The following is a 23,308-nucleotide window of genomic DNA, read 5'->3' on the forward strand; positions in this document are numbered from 1 at the left end:
TATAAATATGTGACTAAAAATTTCCGGTCACAACTGTATTACTATAGTTAATAAGTTGTGACAGACGTCCTCATCTATAAACTCAGTAAAAATTCTAAATTTAAGTAATTTTAGACCAAAAAATTAGAAGAAACTGCAAATTTCATTTAAAAAAAAAAAAAGAAAATCAATAAAAGAAAATACGGGACTTTTTCTGATGGGTTATATGGTCATTTGATACTTATTTTATTTTTCTCTTATCTTTCACTGTGGAAAAAAAATCGTAAGTAGTGTTTTTGCTGGGATTTTTCCCTGTTGTTATCGTATCGGTATCGTACTACTCGGGGAAGTACACACCATTATCTGCTGTGAATGTGGTTGTAATTTTTCTCTGTGTTTTTTGCTGTTTCGTTAATTTTCAACGTTATCAAATTAATACAGCCGAGCCTGGTAAGACTTTTTTCTTTTCCAGCGTTTAAACGACGTTGCTGCTTCATAACCACAACGTTTTTTTTTATCAGATTTCTTTGTTATGTTTCAAGGTTAGCTGGCGCCATTTTGCTTGCTGTGCGTTTAGCCTGAAACAACTGCGTCTGTATTAATCGAAGTCGGGATAACGGGAAAGAATCGCCCAACAAAAAAATGAGTGATAGAGTGAGTATGAGAAAAAGGTTTTTTTTCAATATTTATATATTTTATCTCTGAGTATGCAATTAACCCCCCCCCCCCCCTATGATTGGGTAATTATGAATTGTATAATATCTATGGATTGTAATTTTATAAGTGGGAGGAAAACCTTGTTTATTTAATTATCAAGGACAATTTGTGGTCTTTTCTGATTGGTTTATTGAATAATTTACTCATATGAATGATAATAATGGTATGAAATGTGATCCTGGGCTCTCAGATAAGCTTGGTCATATGCAGGGTGATATAGGTCTTTTTGTATTGGTGATTTTTCTGTGTTGAAACCAATGCTGGAATTTTGCCCATCCACGAGAACTCCGTAAACTTGTAGTGAGCTCAGCCATGGTCCCACCCTCCCCCACATTTGAAATTGCAGTGAAAATTCTATACCAGGAAACCCTCCTAATAATAATCACCTGTATGGAACAGCTGTCCTATGGTCCGCCACTTGGCAATTATTTGGCGCCACACATGTCTGATGGCCCGATGAAGAGTCGCCAAGGCCGTCAGACACTACGGACGCCGAAAAAAAAACAGCGTGCAAAACATATTGGAAACCACCAAGCATAAAAATAGAAAAAAATATCAGTTAAAAAAAATTACACCTGGCCCATTTTTTTAACATTTAAAAGATCGGGGCATAAGGAATTCCGGGCATAAATAATCTATGTATTAAAATGCGTAATAATTATGTATTAAAACTAAAACCCGGACCCTTTTTTTTAAATAAACGGATCCGGGCATGAAAAATTCTGTAGGTTCATTTTAAATAATAAAACAGAAGGCATGGCAATGGATGAATAACTAATTAATACAATGAAATAATAAAATGGTATGATACAACCTGAGCAATAGATAATCCAAATAACTAGAGCTACAGAAGGGAGGAATAATAATGATTTCGGGGTGAAAAAGCAGTATAAGCACCCTTCTTAGCACTGCTTTGGCGCCGAGCTGAATAATGAACTAAAATAATGATATTTACGAGACTAAAAATGGAAGACGTGACAAAAAAATGGGATACATCGGAAAAATACAACTTGACAAAAGTATGTTATTTGAATTGCTCGCGATATTAGCACCACCGAAATGGATGATTCTAGAAGTGAGAGAAAAGTGAGCAAAAACCTTGCACCACTATACCAGCCTTGGCAACTAGATTGCACTGCTTTGGTGATCGGGATTATACTGCGTCTGTTCGGAGATTATTTTTTTTCCTTTGGCAGGGAAAAACATCCAAAAGCATAATATGTCCCCAAGAGTGAAACAATCATGCTGTCCTGCCAGAGAAAAAAATTGCCCGAAAAGAGATAATATTATGGCTGTTAAAATGGAAAAAAAAAAAATTAGTATTCTTAGACCAAATACAGGATTAAAAAAAAAACTGAAAAACCCAGGACTTTTTCTTTTAAATAAGTCAGTGGTCAGGTCAAGAATGGCTCTGGGTTTTCGTTCGAAAAACAGTCTCTGGGTTCAATAAAAACACGATTGCAGGATCAAAATTATTACAGCCAGTGTGCAAAAAATGAATTGAAATCGGAACATTGAATGTACAACCTAAGAGAATCCAAATGCAGTCCGGTAAACAAATTCCAAGAACTGGATGTATCATACACATCGTTTTCCCGTGGGAAAATGTATAAAGGACGAAAAAAATGAGCTCTAAAGTTTGCTTATGCTTACGAATTGGATTCAGATTTTGCACTCTGTTCAAAGCCTATTGTTACTAGTGACTTCCACAAGTTGACATCACATTCAGAAGATAGCCAACAGTAGAAAAAGGAATGGCAACCTAGCATAGGATATAATAATAGCAGACAAAAAACATGCACTCATAAGAAAATGGCTGGGTTAATTTTCCATAAGCATGGCCACCACCAGCACAGTAACTTTTTCTGTGCCAACAAATCATCTCTCTTGTGGCGGTCAGTTCATGATGGCAGGCATAAGTCACAAAAATTAAAATTTATTACATGAATTAATTGAATATGTGTTAGTCAAAATATGTGTGACATGTCGGAAAACTTTGGATAAATTATACACAAAAAAAATTTAATTAACAAAAACATGCGGTTGATCAAGAGTTGCCGAAACTAGCAAGCATGGATCTACTATCAGGGTTTGCCGATTTTGGCTGATCATCACAGACTAAGAAAAGCACCAACATGCTAGAATAGAAATCACCGAAACATGCCCATGAAGGAAAAAATGGAAATTATATTATAGTTGTTCCAAACTGCCTTCATACAGATCAGGAGGGGGGAGGGTGATCTCTGGATCAGTTGTAGCTGTTCAGAAAATAATAAGAGTAAAGGTAGTATACAGCAGCCATCTTCAACCTGTTGCTCATAAGCACTTGATCAGCAATTCAATTGAATATCCTGTTAAAATTTCATCCAATGATTACAGTTAAATGCAGATTTTGGGCATACGTTGGAGCGGTAGCCTGGTCAATAAGATACTCGCCTGAAGTACCAAAGGATGTTTAGAGGTGTCGCAAGTTTGATACCTGGTTCGTCCTTCTCAGAAAACTTTCCTGGAACTGCGACTTAACCGCAGCAAAAAAATTGCTACTGCAGGGAGTTCCCCATCGAGGGGTTAGCACACCAACCTCTCAATGAGTATAAAAAACAAAGCCTGCCATTTGGAATCGGCAATAAACTGTAGGTCCCGGGGTGCAGCTCTCGTGTGCAGAAAATGACCTGCGACTCAAATGATTTCAGGCATATGCATGTCAAAGTTGCCGTAAGGATAGTCTTCATTTAATAATGTGCATCTCTCTCTGTTAAAAAGACGGCTTGAAGATCCCTGTACATGGTCATCATAAAGTAACTGCAGCTATACTAGAGTTCTTTGGCTGGAGAACTGGAGAAACCGCGAGACACCCAGGCTCTGTCGCAAGAAGCAACGTAAGCACTCTTTCTCCTCCTCCCCGGGAACAGGGCATCTCCAGTAAAACCAAAATTTATTGATACGTCAAAGATTACATATAGTGCAAGGAAATCAAAAATTATGTAAATCAAGTCAAAGTGCAACGGGCACGGATAATAAATAATCATAGAAATAATAAAGTTATAAGGGGACGTCGGCTAGGAGATGCGTCTTTTTTCCAGGAGGTGGCGGAATATCCCTTAACGCTTGATATTGGAGGGGTGTCCAATTTATACACGAAATTACTGAACTTAACGAAGAAGCCTTTATTTCGAAGCACACTCAAAACAGACAACCTTACAGAACGGAAGCCACATTCCAACTCACGTTCTCTTCTCTTGGAAGATAGATTTTCTCTTCTCACCTTCTTTTAACAACGTATAAACAAACAAAGCATATTATGTTGTATAAAGGCCACAGAGTTAGTAAAAATTTCCATACTGGAAAAATAGATTCGTTACAATCTCCCCCTCTGGCTGCGACGACGTCTCAGCGAGGAGCCAGTAACAGCCATCTTTCCTTTGGGAGTAGTTCCTGACGAACAGAAAGGGAAGCTCCGGGCAACTGCTGACACTCTTGCCTCGGGTCGAAGTTCAGTTCTCGAGTCACACCGGTTCTGGGGACGTCGACTAGAGTTTGGATGCACTTTTGAAGAACGCCACTCTCTTCGGGTCCGGGTAACCACGGTTGTGGTCTCAGCATCTCGTAATGGAGTCAACTCCCTTTGGAATCGGTACTGCTTTACGGGATTCAAGACGAGTTCTTGTTTCCTCCCGTTCAGGAAATCTTCAGCTTCCTGAGTAGATTCAACGTTTTCACTGATCTTATCCAAAACATCATTCCCACTTTGGGACTCGCGGAGAGTCCGTGAACTCTTCTCCACTACAATGAAGTTCAACAGCTCACACTGCTTGGCTCCTTTACCAATTGGGCTGGATAGCTTATCAGCGTGGCTGCCTGGACAGTTACGGGCAATATGACTACGATTTTTACACTGATAACACACTATCGGATCCCAACATCTTCGGGCAACATGTCCACGTCGACCGCAGTTATGGCAAGCATGCCTTCTTCGCGAGGTCGAGGGCCACCTTCACAGCGGTATACCCTGTCATCACCACTCTTGTTGATCTGGTGCTTGAGGAAAGGTCTTCCTCCCGCTAACTTGGAACATCTATGGGATTCTTCTGAGAAGGAGTAAAGTTCTCGCTGCTCGATTAAAGGTATCCCCCCCCCCCCCCCCCGGCTTGAAGCATCACTTGAACTCCAGCGGGAATGAATCAAGTTCTCGTTGCTGAGAAGTAAGGTGGGTACCTTTATCTTCACGAGGGTTACTGAGCAGGTAGTGCCAGAGGGCACTGCTTTCAGATGGGCTTTCGACGAACTGATGTCGCTTCTCAGGAGCTTCAGAGAAGTACCACTTTCCTTGCTGAACATCCAGGACGATACCAGCATCACTGAGAAGGGCTCGGTTTTCTCTGGCCTGTGGTAGCACCATCATCACGGTGGGAATCACTTTACCTTGGACGTTAATGTCCACAGTCGTAGTTAGGACTTCGGCTCTACGAGCATATCCATCGGCTAGTCTCATAACGATAGTCTTGCAGGAAAAGGGCAAGCCATGTTCTTGTAGGAGATGGTATAGCTTCTTCCCTGCCACTGAATGTGTGGCGCCCATGTCAGCACACACTGATCCACGCCTGTTACAAATCATCACTTCGATAGCATTCCTTTGCCGTTTCTCAGTTGAGAAACTGTAAAAGTCCAAGGTGTTGACACTAACTTCTGGGGTGTTTGTGGTAGGATTGCAAGTTCGACATTGGGACTTGACGACACCAGGTTCTCCGCACCCGTAACATCTTAGGATATGACTGCTACTGACATCTTTCGATTCCGTATTAGGACAGGATGATAAACTGTATAAATCCAAAGCGTTGACACTGGGTCCTGGTCTATCCGTTGGAGGATTACACGTTCGGCATCAGGACTTGATAACACCAGGCTCCCCGCAACCATAACATCTTAAGACAGGATGACATCCTGCTTCTTCCGATTCTGGATTTTCACGTTGATTAGAATGAAAGTTTCTTTGTCGCACTGAGGACCTAGGGGTTCATGTTGGTTAGACTGCCACTTCTTCCTCTCACATTGGATCTCGCTCTTTTTGTTTCGAAGGTTATCATAAGCATCAAGCTTCTCCACTATCTCTTCAGGGGTAGTCCACTCACTCCAAACATCCAGAAAATGTTCTTTAACTTCAGGTGGAATCCTCTTTTTCATCTGATCCGAAATCAGATCTTTCAGCTCGTCAAAGTTTCTAATGTTCAGTTCGGACAGCCAGCCTTCGAAATAACTTTGGATCTCAAAGTGATAGTACTTCCAGGTGATTTTTTTTGTGAGTAGAGAAGAGCTGCCGGAACCTTTCCACACTCAGCTTCAAACGACGTAAGAGAACCTCTCTTACGACGACCGGATGTGGTCGTAAACATGGGCCTTATCTTCAGGTTCTCAAGCAATGAGTTTAGCAACTTCATTCGGCAAAACTCCCAGCAGATACGCAACCCAGTTCACCTTCTCCACTTTCAAGAATTTTAGCTGTCTTTCAAACAACTTTAGGAATAGCGACATATCTTCACTCGGATTGAAATTCGGGATCAACCTCTTCATGTCGAACTTGGGCTAATCGATGAGAGAGACGGGTGGCTCTTCTGCCGGTTGCGAGTGTCGTTGAAACTCAAGCTGCAACCACATCTTTTCAAGTTCAAACGAACGTTCTCGTTCCTTTTCTCCGGCGATCCTAGATTGTTCCTTTTCTTTGGCCATTCTAGATCGTTCTTTTTCTTCGTTGATTCTAGATCGTTCTTCTTTCCCCCTCTCTTTCTCCGATAATAGTAGCCAGCAGGGCTTTCACGAATTTTTCCTCATAACCGGAGGACTTTGTTATTATATGCTTGAGATCTACTACCTACATGCGAATCATTCGGAACTTCCTCTCCTAATTCTAGAGCGAGTAGGATCAAATCATGTTTCTTACCTTTGGCCAGGTAAGTCATTTCTTCTAGGTATTATCAGGAACCTCACAGTTGAGATCGAATGTCCGTTTCGTACTGCCTTGAGTTCGAGCCACGACGTGGGGGCACCTCTTTTTTAAGGAGACGTCATGTCAGAGGTGCGTCTCTTTTCCGGGAGATGGCGGAATATCCCTTAACACTTGATATTGGAGGGGGTCCAATTTATACATGAAATTACTGAACTTAACGAAGAAGCCTTTATTTCGAAGCACACTCAAAACAGACAACCTTACAGAACGGAAGCCACATTCCAACTCACGTTCTCTTCTCTTGGAAGATAGATTTTCTCTTCTCACCTTCTTTTAACAACGTATAAACAAACAAAGCATATTATGTGGTATAAAGGCCACAGAGTTAGTAAAAATTTCCATACTGGAAAAATAGATTCGTTACAATCTCCCCCTCTGGCTGCGACGACGTCTCAGCGAGGAGCCAGTAACAGCCATCTTTCCTTTGGGAGTAGTTCCTGACGAACAGAAAGGGAAGCTCCGGGCAACTGCTGACACTCTTGCCTCGGGTCGAAGTTCAGTTCTCGAGTCACACCGGTTCTGGGGACGTCGACTAGAGTTTGGATGCACTTTTGAAGAACGCCACTCTCTTCGGGTCCGGGTAACCACGGTTGTGGTCTCAGCATCTCGTAATGGAGTCAACTCCCTTTGGAATCGGTACTGCTTTACGGGATTCAAGACGAGTTCTTGTTTCCTCCCGTTCAGGAAATCTTCAGCTTCCTGAGTAGATTCAACGTTTTCACTGATCTTATCCAAAACATCATTCCCACTTTGGGACTCGCGGAGAGTCCGTGAACTCTTCTCCACTACAATGAAGTTCAACAGCTCACACTGCTTGGCTCCTTTACCAATTGGGCTGGATAGCTTATCAGCGTGGCTGCCTGGACAGTTACGGGCAATATGACTACGATTTTTACACTGATAACACACTATCGGATCCCAACATCTTCGGGCAACATGTCCACGTCGACCGCAGTTATGGCAAGCATGCCTTCTTCGCGAGGTCGAGGGCCACCTTCACAGCGGTATACCCTGTCATCACCACTCTTGTTGATCTGGTGCTTGAGGAAAGGTCTTCCTCCCGCTAACTTGGAACATCTATGGGATTCTTCTGAGAAGGAGTAAAGTTCTCGCTGCTCGATTAAAGGTATCCCCCCCCCCCCCGGCTTGAAGCATCACTTGAACTCCAGCGGGAATGAATCAAGTTCTCGTTGCTGAGAAGTAAGGTGGGTACCTTTATCTTCACGAGGGTTACTGAGCAGGTAGTGCCAGAGGGCACTGCTTTCAGATGGGCTTTCGACGAACTGATGTCGCTTCTCAGGAGCTTCAGAGAAGTACCACTTTCCTTGCTGAACATCCAGGACGATACCAGCATCACTGAGAAGGGCTCGGTTTTCTCTGGCCTGTGGTAGCACCATCATCACGGTGGGAATCACTTTACCTTGGACGTTAATGTCCACAGTCGTAGTTAGGACTTCGGCTCTACGAGCATATCCATCGGCTAGTCTCATAACGATAGTCTTGCAGGAAAAGGGCAAGCCATGTTCTTGTAGGAGATGGTATAGCTTCTTCCCTGCCACTGAATGTGTGGCGCCCATGTCAGCACACACTGATCCACGCCTGTTACAAATCATCACTTCGATAGCATTCCTTTGCCGTTTCTCAGTTGAGAAACTGTAAAAGTCCAAGGTGTTGACACTAACTTCTGGGGTGTTTGTGGTAGGATTGCAAGTTCGACATTGGGACTTGACGACACCAGGTTCTCCGCACCCGTAACATCTTAGGATATGACTGCTACTGACATCTTTCGATTCCGTATTAGGACAGGATGATAAACTGTATAAATCCAAAGCGTTGACACTGGGTCCTGGTCTATCCGTTGGAGGATTACACGTTCGGCATCAGGACTTGATAACACCAGGCTCCCCGCAACCATAACATCTTAAGACAGGATGACATCCTGCTTCTTCCGATTCTGGATTTTCACGTTGATTAGAATGAAAGTTTCTTTGTCGCACTGAGGACCTAGGGGTTCATGTTGGTTAGACTGCCACTTCTTCCTCTCACATTGGATCTCGCTCTTTTTGTTTCGAAGGTTATCATAAGCATCAAGCTTCTCCACTATCTCTTCAGGGGTAGTCCACTCACTCCAAACATCCAGAAAATGTTCTTTAACTTCAGGTGGAATCCTCTTTTTCATCTGATCCGAAATCAGATCTTTCAGCTCGTCAAAGTTTCTAATGTTCAGTTCGGACAGCCAGCCTTCGAAATAACTTTGGATCTCAAAGTGATAGTACTTCCAGGTGATTTTTTTTGTGAGTAGAGAAGAGCTGCCGGAACCTTTCCACACTCAGCTTCAAACGACGTAAGAGAACCTCTCTTACGACGACCGGATGTGGTCGTAAACATGGGCCTTATCTTCAGGTTCTCAAGCAATGAGTTTAGCAACTTCATTCGGCAAAACTCCCAGCAGATACGCAACCCAGTTCACCTTCTCCACTTTCAAGAATTTTAGCTGTCTTTCAAACAACTTTAGGAATAGCGACATATCTTCACTCGGATTGAAATTCGGGATCAACCTCTTCATGTCGAACTTGGGCTAATCGATGAGAGAGACGGGTGGCTCTTCTGCCGGTTGCGAGTGTCGTTGAAACTCAAGCTGCAACCACATCTTTTCAAGTTCAAACGAACGTTCTCGTTCCTTTTCTCCGGCGATCCTAGATTGTTCCTTTTCTTTGGCCATTCTAGATCGTTCTTTTTCTTCGTTGATTCTAGATCGTTCTTCTTTCCCCCTCTCTTTCTCCGATAATAGTAGCCAGCAGGGCTTTCACGAATTTTTCCTCATAACCGGAGGACTTTGTTATTATATGCTTGAGATCTACTACCTACATGCGAATCATTCGGAACTTCCTCTCCTAATTCTAGAGCGAGTAGGATCAAATCATGTTTCTTACCTTTGGCCAGGTAAGTCATTTCTTCTAGGTATTATCAGGAACCTCACAGTTGAGATCGAATGTCCGTTTCGTACTGCCTTGAGTTCGAGCCACGACGTGGGGCACCTCTTTTTTAAGGAGACGTCATGTCAGAGGTGCGTCTCTTTTCCGGGAGATGGCGGAATATCCCTTAACACTTGATATTGGAGGGGGTCCAATTTATACATGAAATTACTGAACTTAACGAAGAAGCCTTTATTTCGAAGCACACTCAAAACAGACAACCTTACAGAACGGAAGCCACATTCCAACTCACGTTCTCTTCTCTTGGAAGATAGATTTTCTCTTCTCACCTTCTTTTAACAACGTATAAACAAACAAAGCATATTATGTGGTATAAAGACCACAGAGTTAGTAAAAATTTCCATACTGGAAAAATAGATTTGTTACAAAGTTGTATAAAATTGTATCGCAAAAGGCTTAATCAGAAATTTGATTGATCAAGGATTGTATGACAGAAAGGCAGAGCATCCCATTGCGCTCGGGCAGTTCAATACAGTCAGCCTAATTTCTCCGAGAGGTTTGGGATTTATCCTGCTCCTCGCTTGCAAACAGTGCCACCAGCGCACTGTCAGGGTTCATTGGCTGCCGCAAAAATCATCTAATGCTCGAAATTTTGAGATGCATGTTTTTTAGAGTATGTACTTCAGAATAAGATGAAACCTGATCTCTCCCAGTCATGATTACAGTAACAAAATTTTGAAAAATTCCAATGGCAACACTCCATTTTATGCATTGCAAATGATCTGCGCAGTCACAAAACATTGAAATAGTGCTTGTAACACTATAAACACAAAGATCTTCCCAAGGAGCATGCTAATTGCTGATCTCACAGATATGTGGGATCAAGCGGTCAGTGTATAAACACCACCACACCCCCCTTCCTCCTCCTCTTCCCCCCACCCCGGGTGAGATCTTACTTCATCGCCACCCTGTGCAGGCTCACCTGCTCCCCTCCCCCCAATTGCGACCCTGGGGAATGCAGAATATTTTTAAATGATAGAAAATATTTTGTGTGGAGGGTATAAAACTGTAACCCAAGGCAAATTGCAAGGTTTCGAATTATGTTTGTTTCTTCAGCAGTTTGTTTGGAACCCTGTAGATTCGACTATTCAAACCCAATATAGCAAAACAGCAGACCTATGAGCAGTAGTAAGAAATCGCCGTATATCGCCAAACCTATGAATAGTAGTAAGAAATTGTTTCTATATGAAAGAATTTCAATTATTCAATTGTAGTAAGCGTATGAAAATAACTAGTTGTAAACTGACACGTGTTTTCTACCTTTTATAAACCAGGATAGTCCTGATGCCCTAGATCAGGCATCTGACAGGCATTCGACTCACAAATCCATCTCTCGTGAGCGTTCCGCTACTGGCAATGGTGAACAAGAGAGACGCTCTCATTCTCGTTCCAGGAGCAGATCAAGGTCCAGATCGTTTTCTCATCGCAGGCGTTCATATTCCCGATCAAGGTATGGTCATTTGGTTTAAATATTTTACTATAGCTGTCAAGTCTCCTGAATTTTTGCTCCATCTCCCCGTACTCCTGAAAGCTTATATCTCCCGAATTCTACCGCGATTGTAAAAAAATCCCTATTTCTAGAAGGCAAAATTTACCCGGAAAAGGTCTGTTGCTTTCATTTTTATCCCTGAAATGACGTCACAAATGTAAATTTTGACCGTTGCCTCAAATCAGTATAGAATATTTCATTTTCTTGGGAAGGCCAAAGTTTGTCAATTCAGCCTTTTAACATCTGAAATTGGTGAGATGACTTAACTATATGTCCCGTTTTCAGCAGATGCTGATTTCTTTGCTTTGATTTGAGAGTAGTAATGACAAGTAATTTAACCTACTGGTTAGTAATGATTGTCGCCTTGGTGCTAATTAGCCGTGGTAGCTTGCACGATGTCATGTTTTTGCAAAAGGGAAATATCCCTACGTTGTTTTCAGAAATTTTTTATTCAGCAATTATCTTCAGAAGCAACCCCCCCCCCCCCCCCCCCAGCATTTGCCTCATTTATATTTGTGTAGAATTTAGAAGCAATGGTATTCTTTCAGTGAAGGCAAATATGTGGGGGGGGGGGGTTCTTTCAGTTGACCTGATTCAAATTTCTTTTCCCTCAAGGAATCTGCGAAACATTTTCCATTAAAAAAATTAATTAAATGATTTGTGATATACATTTGATCGAGTCCTCAAACTGCATGGTCTGGCAAAGGTTTATCAATTCTCCCGTTTTACCAATACTCATTTGCTATGCACCCCATTCGACCAAATGGAATGTATTGCAGCTGTACTTACTAATGTCACTTTTTTTTATGGTTATTGTTATCAGAAATCCCAAGTTCCGATGTTATCACATTAAGTGGCTAGACTGTATGACCGATGACTATGTTATAAAGAGGTTCCACTTTTTAATCTATGTAAAATCATTATGCACAAATGAATATACATGCAAAAGCTACTAGAAGAATTGAAATTTGAGGGAATGGCTTGTTGAATTATTTTTTATTTTATTTTTAAGGAGCCGTTCTCGTGGAAGGCGTGGTCACCGTTATGGTAGCAGATCACGATCTCGTTCACCAAAGCATAGATAGTGAGTGCTTTTCATTGTATTTTGAGTGCGAGATTCAAAAATATGTGCGTCTTAAACTTGAAAATATGTTGCTAAAGTTATCTAACATCCACAAATCTCATTTGCACTGTATTGTCGCTGTTGCATATAGCTCATTATGCAGAATTATGAAATGACAGGGTTGTAGGAAATTTTCGTATATCTGTAGAATATTGTTTTTTATGTGGTCTCATCCAAAGTTTGTGGGAAAGGAGGAGGGGTCTTATTTCACATCTAAAGCCTTTGAAGTAATATTTGAAAATAAAAGTTCTTAAAAAGTAAAATTACGTTTTTAGAATCGATTCAGAGATAAATTTCATTCATGAAGCTCAAGACAAGCACCCATAAGTTAGATACCACTTCCGACGCCCCTGCAAACAACATCAGTATTTTGAACTGTACATTCAAGATTATTCCTTGTTTGATCTATATGTTTGCTTTAATAAAAAAAAAGATAATACTGGGCAAGTTTTATCATGTGGTGTTGCATTTGCCATCCTTTAACAGGGTTCATACAGTCCTTGAAAATCCTTGGGAAAAAAGTTCACGTTCAAGTCCTTGAAAAATCATTGCAGTCTTTGGGGAAAAAAGTTTAAGTCAACTTCCATAAATTTTTGTCCTTCCTTCAACTCAATCTCCCTCTAAACCACATTACAACACTGTGTCAAAAATGTGTAGAGCAGTCCCAAAGTGGGCAATGGAAGGATCTGGGGGCTGGTAGAAGCTTTGGATTTAGTATAGGGTTCCAATCGGGGGGGGGGGGGGGTTACGGCTTTAGTTGAGGGGGTCGATGAGAAAAGTTTTATGAAGAAATGGGGGGGGGCAGTGTCACCAAGTTTGAGAAACTGGTGTAGAGCAGCCCTTTTGTGTCCCTAATTTCTATGGTGGAGTCCTGTAGGTCTTTTTTTTTATCGAAGTTACTGATTTATTTTTATTTAAAAAAATATAATTCTTTTCCAGTTTCACTTTTTTTCTCAAGTGGCCACGAAGCCCCTGGGTAGTGCACACAGAGCTCCAAGGGTTCTGTGACCGCTGCTTTGAGGTTCCGCATGATCCTAAACTGAACCCTAAAAAAATCATGGAACTCTGGAAGCTTTCAAAGCGGGAACTTTCTTGTCACTAATACTTGCACAGCTGTTTTTTATTCTGAATTTTAACCAGATGGTGTCATTGAATTAACACGTGAATGACTGAACAACTTAGAAAGGATAACATTCCATTTGTTCAAATCAAATTTAAGAACCAGAAGCTCTAGAAATTTATAAATGTGATTTTCCATTTCATCAGGAAAAAATGGTGGGGAGAATTCTTGAATTGCAGAATTTACGTGTACTTTAGGGGACACCCAGGCCACCTTAACACATGAGTCCTGTCCAGACCCATATGGGGACCTCATTTACATAAAGGCTTCCATCATAACATCTGGCACTTTGACAATAAATATGTAAATTCACCGAGGGGTGCCTGAGCCCTCTTTCATTTTTTGCCCTAGAGCTATGAAACTGTTGAGCCAGCGGTAGGGACACTATTTTTTGATAAATATTTGTTTGAGTTCTGCAAAACAACCCTGTAACTATTGTATGCCCATACTCAGTTGGCCTCCGACCTTGACGCATGGAGAGAGAGTTCATTTTCCAAAGAGAAGGAAGGGGGAAAACTCGTTAAAATAGCGCAAAAGACACCAACGAAAAATACCAACCTGCTCCTTTTCCCTGTGACTTTTTACCGAAAGAAGATAAATAGAATCACCCATCATAACATTTCATGATGTAGCCAGAGGTCAACTCAGCGTGTTAGTGCAATATCTAACCGCCTTAAAAGTGTGGAGGGGTCTGCGAGAAGTTTTACGTTGGGAAACCCTGGTGACCCCCTGCAACAATGATTATGAGACAGTGTTAAAAACAAGACATATGGTCATGCATAGCTGAGGTATTTCTATGCTTAAAAAGATGTTGCCTAAACTCTTGCAGCAAAACACTTGACTTAAGATATTGCTTCAAAATATTTTAAACTATTAAATTAATGAATGTCAGTTGTATATGTGGACTGATATTTCCTCTATAAAAACACAGTAAAGTTGTCAATTGTCACCAAAAATGATGCCAAAGGTAATCAGTTGCAAATTATTGTTAAAATTGATAAAGTTGGGATGGCCAAAATTACATGAAAATATGGGAATGTGCCAGGAAATACGGGTAAGTATAGTCACCCCAAATATATGATTACATGCTTTCTAATTTTTTTTTACCGAAGGCAAATTTCAATATTCTTGTACGCATAAATGCCATTTGTGCATACTAAACTACAATCGCTTTTTTTCAAAGTAAACTTGACATTGTCTACAAATTGAAATGAGAATTATAATTGTTTTAAAAAATTGTGTATCTTTAATAAATTAGCATTTCTCAAACTCAAAATTAAAAATGAGTACAGTCAAACCTCGTTAATGAGTCCCTCTTGGGAGAGCAAAAATATGACTTAGTAAGAGGAGTGACTCATTAAACGGAGTTAGCTATAGCTGTGCCAATTCCTGTCTGAGGACAATTGGGGCTTCAAAAATTGACCCGGTAAGCGGAGTGACGTGTTAACCGGGTGAGGCACTAACGAGGTTTGACTGTAAATGATGGATATAAATTTTAAAAATATGAATAGATTTTTTTTTTTTTTTGAAAAAACACGATTGTTATTAACCGTGATATGAATGTCCTTGACATTTAAATTTTTGCCTGGAAAAGTGCTTGAATAGTCTTCGAATGTATTATTTTTTTTTACTTTCAGAGTATGAACCTTGTTTTTTCATATTGTGTTATTTTGTTGAAAGTGCTGTTTGTTCGAATGAAAGGGATTTGTACTAATTTTTTTTTCTTTGTTTCATTTTCAGCTCAAAAAGCAGGAGGTGAGTAAATTATTTGTTGTTATAATTTGAAACGCTTTTGTTACTATCTGAAGTCTGCTTAAGTTGCTCGTGTAACTTGTATATCATATATTCATCTTCATTCCTGCTTTGTATATCCAGTCTATCGTACTGTATTTCTTATACGCTTAAATGTGTTTTGAGTAACTTTGGTATGTTTGGATAATTATTTTTGCCAATGAAAATTATTGATTATGGGTCTGTTTGTAACCCTGCTGCACTGTTCACATTTACCCTCCAGTTGATGACCCAACTCATTTGTTTTCACTTCAATGCTTGGTTGGTTTACTGTTTTAAAGAAATAGTGTGATTGTAGAATTAAATTTTTGTGATTCATAATCGCTATACTGTACTGTTTGTGTATCGGTTATCTGATATTTAAATCAGCAGAATGACACCGCTTTAGTGTAAGTTACGTTGTATAGCTGTTTTTATCACTGATTTTCTTCTGTCTGTTTTGTACTATAGTCGCTCATATACACCGAGACGTTCATACAGCCCTCGGTATAGTCCAAAGCGCTCCTCGTACTATGATGAGAAAGGTTACTCAGGTAGTGGAGGCGGCGGAAGATATGGTGGTGGTGGTGGAGGAGGAGGAGGAGGAAGAAGTAACTACTCTGGTGCTGGGGGAGGAGGAGGAGGAGGGGGGCGATATGCTCGCTCACCTATGTCAAGTCGCAGACGTCATGTTGGAAATAGGGTATGTGTTATCTCGTTTTTTATTTTGTTTGTATATTTATTTCACACTTTTTCATTTTACTGTGAGGCTTAATCTCATAGGTTTCATGAGAGTGGTTTTTTTGTTTTTGTTTTTTTCATGATATTTTCTGATACTGATGGTTGCCATATTCCGAAATTCAAGCACCATTCATTGGTAATGTTTGAAAAGCCAAATAAGATCTGACTTTTTAATTTATTATATACAGTTGTTGCTCTGTTTTATGAACCAACATATTTTACGAACTAGTTTTCGTGTAAAAACCAGAAAAAAAACATTGTTACAGCGAATATGAAAATGAAAACCAATGATATAGTAAAAGAACTACTGAAAATTATCTTTTTGATTGTTTCAAAACATTAGGGGTTTCATTCTTTTTCGATAGATTAAATTTTTTCAAACTAAAATGGTCTTTGATGGAAATGTTTAAAAACGCTGCCTAACACATCGGATGCCAACGAAGAATTATCCCTGAAGAATGAAACTATGTTGATTTCCCCATCATTAACTGAATGTTTCACATATTGTTTAATGAGGTTTCTTTTTGTGGTCAAACAGTACACCATTTCTTTGGAAATCTTTCCCATTTACAAACTTCAAGGTTTGTTTTTTTTCAAACTGCGGAATTTTTGCTTCGCTTGCAGCATGCAGTTGTTGATTTGTTAAATTCCTGTAGTTCAAGTTTTTTGCCCAATTCATAACCTCACGCTGTTTACAGTGCATAAAACCTACTCTTAAGGAAACACTACTTTATATTCAATAGGCTACTTGATAGAGTCTGTAAAATCAAGCGTTAACTATAAATTGCTTTAATTTTCTGATTTATATCATAAAATATTATGTGAATTTTTTTGAAAAAAAGATTTGTCCTCTAGTTTTTGTACGAAAATATGAAAAACCAAGTGAGTTCTTTGTTTTATAGGATAATCCTGAACCTAGCCGTTGCTTAGGTGTTTTTGGTCTCAGCCTTTACACTCAAGAACGAGAATTAAGAGAAGTTTTTGGAAAATATGGTCCGATTGAAGATGTTCAAGTTGTCTATGATGCTCAGGTAAAATCTATGTAATTTATATTTGTCAGGGAAAGAGCCTGTATATGATAAAGGAAAAAGTCTGGTTCCACACACACACTCAGAGTTTTGTGTCAAGTTCAGGATATAATACTCACAAAGCAGCATTAGTCTGACAAAACTTTTGTACGCAGTTAATTTTGTGTCAACTTTTGTATATAGTTGAAAGTGCAATGAGTAAACTCTGTATGTGTCCATGGATCAGAAGTCTAATGTCTTTATGAAGTGGTCAGTATCTGAAATCTAGGCAAAACTTGTAAGCATGCATCTATCAAAAACACTTGTTAATTTTTGTTCACATCAATAAGGTTGAGAAATATCAAATTTTGAGCCCAAATATCAACCATGATCTTGTATTAAACAAATTCTTATGGCAATTTCAAAAACTATGAACTGAACTGGGATTATGCTATTAAAAGTATGACAAAATATAAAATAAAAACAACCACTAAGCCTATTGGTTGTGTCGAATATAACATGCATTTATTGGGTGTTTATTTTTTTCTTTTCTTTTGTAAAAACTTTTACCAAACTTTTATAGATATATAATATTATATCTTGACCTTTTAGTAAGGTAATGTTTCGTCATTGGTGGTTGAAATTTTTCTGAACAATGAAAGTACGCCAATATATATTAAAAATGGCTTAGATTTTCAAAAAATCAACAAAAATCATGTGGATTGATGTTCCCGACGGTGCTTTTAGAACTGATCGCTTGTATTTTTGAATTTGAATCTTTTACATTTTTATTGTTTTTGTCTTTTTAATTTTGGATCGTTACCAGTGGTGTTTTTTTTTAACTTCAGTTTCATAATCAGATTTTTTCAAATTTTATCTTTATATTTCATACTTATTCATGATTAAAATAAATTTATTTTCCACAGAGTGGCCGATCTCGGGGATTTGCTTTTGTTTATTTTGAAGATGTGGATGATTCAAAATCAGTAAGTTACAATACCTTTTCGATTCCTACTACATAATTATGTATAGTTGGTGATGGCAGACATTCATGGTTACATTGTGTCGTGATGCATGTGTGCGTAATGGCTGCTACACTTGGTGAATTCTGATTTGTGGGAATGACATTCCCATGAATCAGAATTCACAGCAGCACTGATGTCACATGATCACGTCTGAGTAGTTTTTGTCTCTTGTGAGCGAGACAATACCTTGATTGTTCAACTCGTGAACAATAATTTGTTAAACATTGACAGTGATGTTTCAAACTTACATTTTTATACCAATTTGGTCTTTCAGAGGAAGTGCTCATATGTTGGGGGGGGGGGTTGTGGTATAAAGACTATACTGAAGTCATTTTTCTATTTATTTAAGGCAAAAGAGAGATGCAATGGCCAAGAAATTGATGGGCGAAAAATTCGAGTGGACTATTCCATCACAAAACGGGCTCATACTCCAACTCCTGGAATTTACATGGGAAAACCCACATAGTAAGTTCAAACTTGTTGGTATGGTATCTATTACCCATTTGTACGTAATATTTCCTTTTAAATTGCATAAATTAGAGTACTGACAACATTTTTAACCATTTTTTAACAGCATGCTTGATTTAAAGATAATTATCCATCAGTCCTGTTATAGATCATCATTAAATGAGTTTCACTCTGTATCGACAAACCATAGAAATTGTGAATTTTATTAATCTTATTTCTCAAGGTTTTTTCTCTCTATTTAGCCCCCGGTATGGTGGACGAGGTGGTGAAGACAGAGAGTATTATCGTGAGCGTCATTCACCGTCGCCTTACTACAGCCGCCATCGTTATTCTAGATCACGATCACGCTCTTATTCACCCCGTAAGTACGGGTACTACTGAGTGACTGCATCTGATATTTACTTGTTTTCTCTATGTATTCAACCTTTGTTCATGTATTTTCGTGTTTTAAAGGGGATGAATACTTGAATGGAGATGTTTATCTTTTCAAGCTCATATGTAATTTCCCTTTGTAGCATGTTTGTTGTACCATTAATGCACTTGAGCATTCACTTTTCTTTTTTTTCTCTCCCACTTGACATTGAATCGTAGGTGATGAAAAGGAATGAATTTCATGTATAACTTTGACATCGTATGTCAGTCATATTATGTATACTGATGCTACATTTTATGTTGATGTAATAAAATATTATTGTTTTTGAACTCACTCTTTTTTTTTCGTTTAAATTTCCTAAGGGCAGATGGATGAAGAATTAAGAAGAGTAATCAAATCAAGCTGAGAAAATTAAAAGCGAATATAAGAAAATAAAGAGTCTCATGAAGCGAAATCTGAAAATTCGGAAAAAGAAAATAGAAAACGTTCGTTGAAGAAAATTGTGAAGAGTTTGTAAAGCATGAAGGCAAAATTAGTGCAGGGAAATTGGAAGAAGGGGGAGAGTTTGAAGAATGAAAAAAATCCGAAGATATGAGAAAAATGAAGAAATTTTTTCTTCGAGATTGAAGACCGAAAAAGGTTGTCTTCCACTATATTAAGTTTGATGTTTGCTTGAATTATTTTCTTTTCTTTTTTGCAACCAAACATCAATTATTTTATTTAATCTTTAGAAAAATCGTAATCAGATCTCTTTATTATTCTCTGAAGCTTGTTAACATGAAAATTCTGGGTGTATCTCGTTACTCTCTGTGGATCAGAGATCTCAAAATTTGATTTGATACTCTAACTAGGTGTCATTAGAAAGGAACGTTGAGAGTCAATTTTGTCTCGTTTAGAGAGAGCGAAAAAAAATATCGGAATAGTGAGTTTTGAAGAAAATATTTATATGGCAGATAATATTTTTAATCATAGTTATATTTTGCAATTGCATTTCTCATTCGAAATTGAAATGTTTCCATTTAAATTCCATGGTTACCGTATCTCCCAAATTTTCCGGGAGGCTCCAGAATTTTAATTCCATCTCTCGGACTTTCAAATTTTGACTAATAGTTTAAAAGTCTACTTTTCAGGGGGAATTCTTGAAATTTTTACCTGGGGGGAAAAAAGACTGGCTTAAAGTTTTTATTCCCGAAATGATGTCACAAGCAAATTGTCGACATTGCATAAAATCTCAGAAAATTCGTTTTCAGGGGAGGGTTAAGCAAAAGTTCACCAGCCAGTCAGTGTCGATTTGGCCCTTCGACATCCAAAATATGGGGAGATGGCTTGAACCATGTAAACTGAATCAAAGTGATCTGCATTTGCCATTCCAATGAAATTTGTCCTCTCACCCGTAAAGGTGGTGCTTCATTTTATCATGTGAAAGATATAGGAGTCGAAGTTGTCCATTTGATTGCTCTTGCTCAATTTTAAATAACCTTTATCTCTCTGAATTCACATTGCTTACAATTTTACATCTTGGTCATCTAAGTAGTGATTTTTCATAGAACACTACTCTGCTGCACTTCTCCATTCAAAGAACTAAAGAAAATGTTCTTTTGTATAAGTTTGGTTTCCATGATATTTGAAATCCAAATAGTCAAACTTGGTTATAATGAAGGAGCCTAGAGTTAGATCAATGTGGAAGATACCTTTGGAATATGAATTGATAAAATTGACTAGTATTTTGAAGAACCTGGCATATAATTAAAGCAAGTGCAGATACTGAGCAGTGTCAGGAGGGGCAATTTATTGTGTAGGTTCGTTGTATTGTTTGTCAAATTTGGGAAAAAAAATTATTCCCATATTATTCAGCTGTTAGGAGGGACGATCTCCCTTCCCCCACTTCTGGATTTGCATATGAATAAAAGTTGGTTATAAAGTGAATTTGAGAAGTCCATTCCAACAAACTCTGATGTAGGTAATGTGTAGATTTAATGTAGTTGAGGATCAGATCCCTGACACAATACTTGTAGTTTGCTTCCAATATGGAAGGAATATAGACAGCTGTTTTCAAACATGCAGAACTCTGCCATCTTGAATATTCACTCACAGAACACTTTTCAGAAGTGTACACCAGGGCTAGAACAATCCCAGGTGCCATGGCGACTAAAAAATTGGTATTGGCACCTGAAATTTCCTTCGCATAGATAATTGCAGCTTGAGAGCAGCACAAAAATTTTAAAATTTGTAATAGCATATCTGCGAACATGAAAGAGGATTACTATGCCCTGAAAAAAAATCAAAAGCATTATTTTTGACTTTTTTCCCCCTTTTGGTAGAAATTTTTTCTTTCACCTTGATTTTTCCCCCGACTTGTCCAGCCCTGGTGTACACCAGTTTTTGAGAAATTCCCCAGTTTACAGGGTGCATATGCGGTTTGGTAGTTATTTAAAAGTCTATCAGGCTTACATACAGAGATGACACAAGAAAAAAATCTTTGCCTATACAAGTCTTAATTTGACATCCCTGCTCATGGGTTTTGTTTTGGTTGACAAAGCTTTTTTCACCTTTTAAATTTAGATTTGGAACTCCTGCTTATGTGAAAATTCAAGCATTTGTCATTTTGACTTCAAAATTTGGAACACAGGTGGCGGCACGAGCAAGAACACAAAACAAGCTTAATTCTTTCAACATAAGTATGTAAGGGTCACTCATATACATACCCAACACAACTGATTTTTTAGAAATTCCGCAGAGGAATGTGCATGTATGGTTTAGTAGTTTCCAATGGATAAAGGAACCCATCCTAGGGTTTTTGTGAACTCATTCATTATCGCAGTAAATCATGTTTTTATTGTCATCGTTATCAGTAGCAAAGCAGCTTGACATTTTATCAATGTGTCGAACTTGAATTCTAAGATTTTCTTGTGGGGCACTACAGAAGTGACCAAAGATATTGGAGGAGGAAAAACAAAGTTATATCTCAGGTAGCTGGGGCATTAAAAGTAAAGTCCATTATAATTATGAGAATTATAACATTGTATATGAGATGTCATAACCAGGTTTGACTATACCTTTCTTGTCCAGTCATCTCTTGTCACACACTTGCTCCACTTACAAAGTAGGTGAAATGTCCTCACCGATTTTACTTAATATAATCATGATTTTATCCTTTCAGTTAGTGTCTTGCTGATGTCAAGGTTAATGATTGGTAAGTATGAAGACGGATAATCTCTTGTAATGGAAGCATGAACAAAATAAAATCAGGAATTCCAAAACAGTGTGTCATATTTCAGTGAGAGAAGCCATTTTATGTTATATGTTTGCTTCCTTTTTTTATGAAATTCATCATTCACCAGTTTGAAAGTTTGCGTGCGTATTTAGGAAATGTTCAATTAATCACTGTTCAAGTCCTCATAACTCAGTCATTTTGTATATCGTCCCCCTTAATGCCAGGAGCACGAAGTACAATGTCCTTACTCTATAGAAATTTTCCTATGATGTTTTTTAACTTGTTTCAATAGGAATACACATTTGCGTTTCAGACTCAACTGAGATAGCAAAATAAAGTATCCAACTTGCTGATTAAGTTGAAATAAAAAACTTGTTGATTAAAAAAAAAAAAATTTGCACATTCATGCTTTTGACGTGTGGGGGACGATATAAGAGGAAAAAACGTTCAAGTGGACTTAGTTGAAAGCTTATCTATTGATGATGCAAAGTGAGTATAAACTATTGGTTTGCTTAGCAAAAAATCAAATTCTTAAAAGATGGATTATGAGAAAATAAATTTAAAAGATTTGCTGTTGACTGGTGTTTTGGGAGTAGTGATATTTGTTATAACACCAGAGAAGCTGCCGCCTGGGAAAATGTGAAAGTTTGGCCATTGTGAAAATGTGTTATAAACTGGATAGAAAATTCAATACGGAAGTAATATCTGTACACCACCATGCTCGCCTTCACAGAAAGAGAATTGAAATTTTTGAACAAATCATTAATCGAAAGGAAGAGACAGTGAAAGTGCAGAGAGCCAAGATGTGTCTCCGGTGAGAACCAGAGAAAAAATGACCGACTCCGTCCAGAGCTTGACACTGCCAGTGAAGCCAGGCAATGCAACTCTTCTGTGGCTGATCAAACCTCATTAGTCTATAAAAGAACAACTCAACAGGAGCGCAACGTCTTTCTTGCTTGCTACAGAGACCTAAGCATGTATAAATCTCTGAAGATGTCTTCCACAAATGTGGGTTAAACATTAGAAATGGAGTTTCATACGCGGCAGTCCCACGAGAGTGGACTAGGGGACCCTTGGTAAGATAATTAAAGTTAAAGATAATGAAAGTCTTTGTCAGGATTCTCGGTTGCCTCTGGGAAGCAATAATTTTTATGGCTTTCAATACAAAGGCAGCGGAACGAGCGTCTTCCTTTGGAAATGACCGGACAAGTAGGGATACTTCACGCCGGCTGTGGTTTTTGCGGTTTATTTTCAACAAATACTTTTATTAACTTTAATTATCTTA

The 23,308-nt window shown here is 38.7% G+C and overlaps 1 protein-coding gene across 5 annotated transcripts; it reads left to right on the forward strand.

Moving 5' to 3' along the window:
• Positions 1–289: 289 nt before the first annotated feature.
• On the forward strand, positions 290–22,081 carry LOC149087861 (uncharacterized). 5 transcript variants are annotated; one of them, XM_089242122.1, is made up of 12 exons: positions 290–429; positions 522–633; positions 10,968–11,143; positions 12,195–12,266; positions 15,166–15,180; positions 15,667–15,898; positions 16,061–16,072; positions 16,839–16,967; positions 17,870–17,929; positions 18,318–18,433; positions 18,679–18,797; positions 19,172–22,081. In XM_089242122.1, the coding sequence occupies exons 2-12, from the start codon at positions 622–624 to the stop codon at positions 19,213–19,215; spliced, it is 987 nt and encodes a 328-aa protein (XP_089098248.1). In that variant the 5' UTR covers positions 290–429; positions 522–621; the 3' UTR covers positions 19,216–22,081. The 5 variants fall into 5 exon arrangements, with proteins under 5 accessions (XP_089098248.1, XP_089098251.1, XP_089098249.1 ...); XM_089242125.1 differs by having other exon boundaries at positions 19,177–22,081; XM_089242123.1 differs by lacking the exon at positions 16,061–16,072 and having other exon boundaries at positions 19,172–22,080.
• The last annotated feature ends 1,227 nt before the right edge of the window (positions 22,082–23,308 follow it).

Source organism: Pholcus phalangioides, unplaced genomic scaffold (assembly GCF_987345545.1).
Source record: "Pholcus phalangioides strain wild (caught in Gottingen) unplaced genomic scaffold, Ppha-v1.0 ptg000003l_1, whole genome shotgun sequence".
NCBI classification, from domain to species: domain Eukaryota; kingdom Metazoa; phylum Arthropoda; class Arachnida; order Araneae; family Pholcidae; genus Pholcus; species Pholcus phalangioides.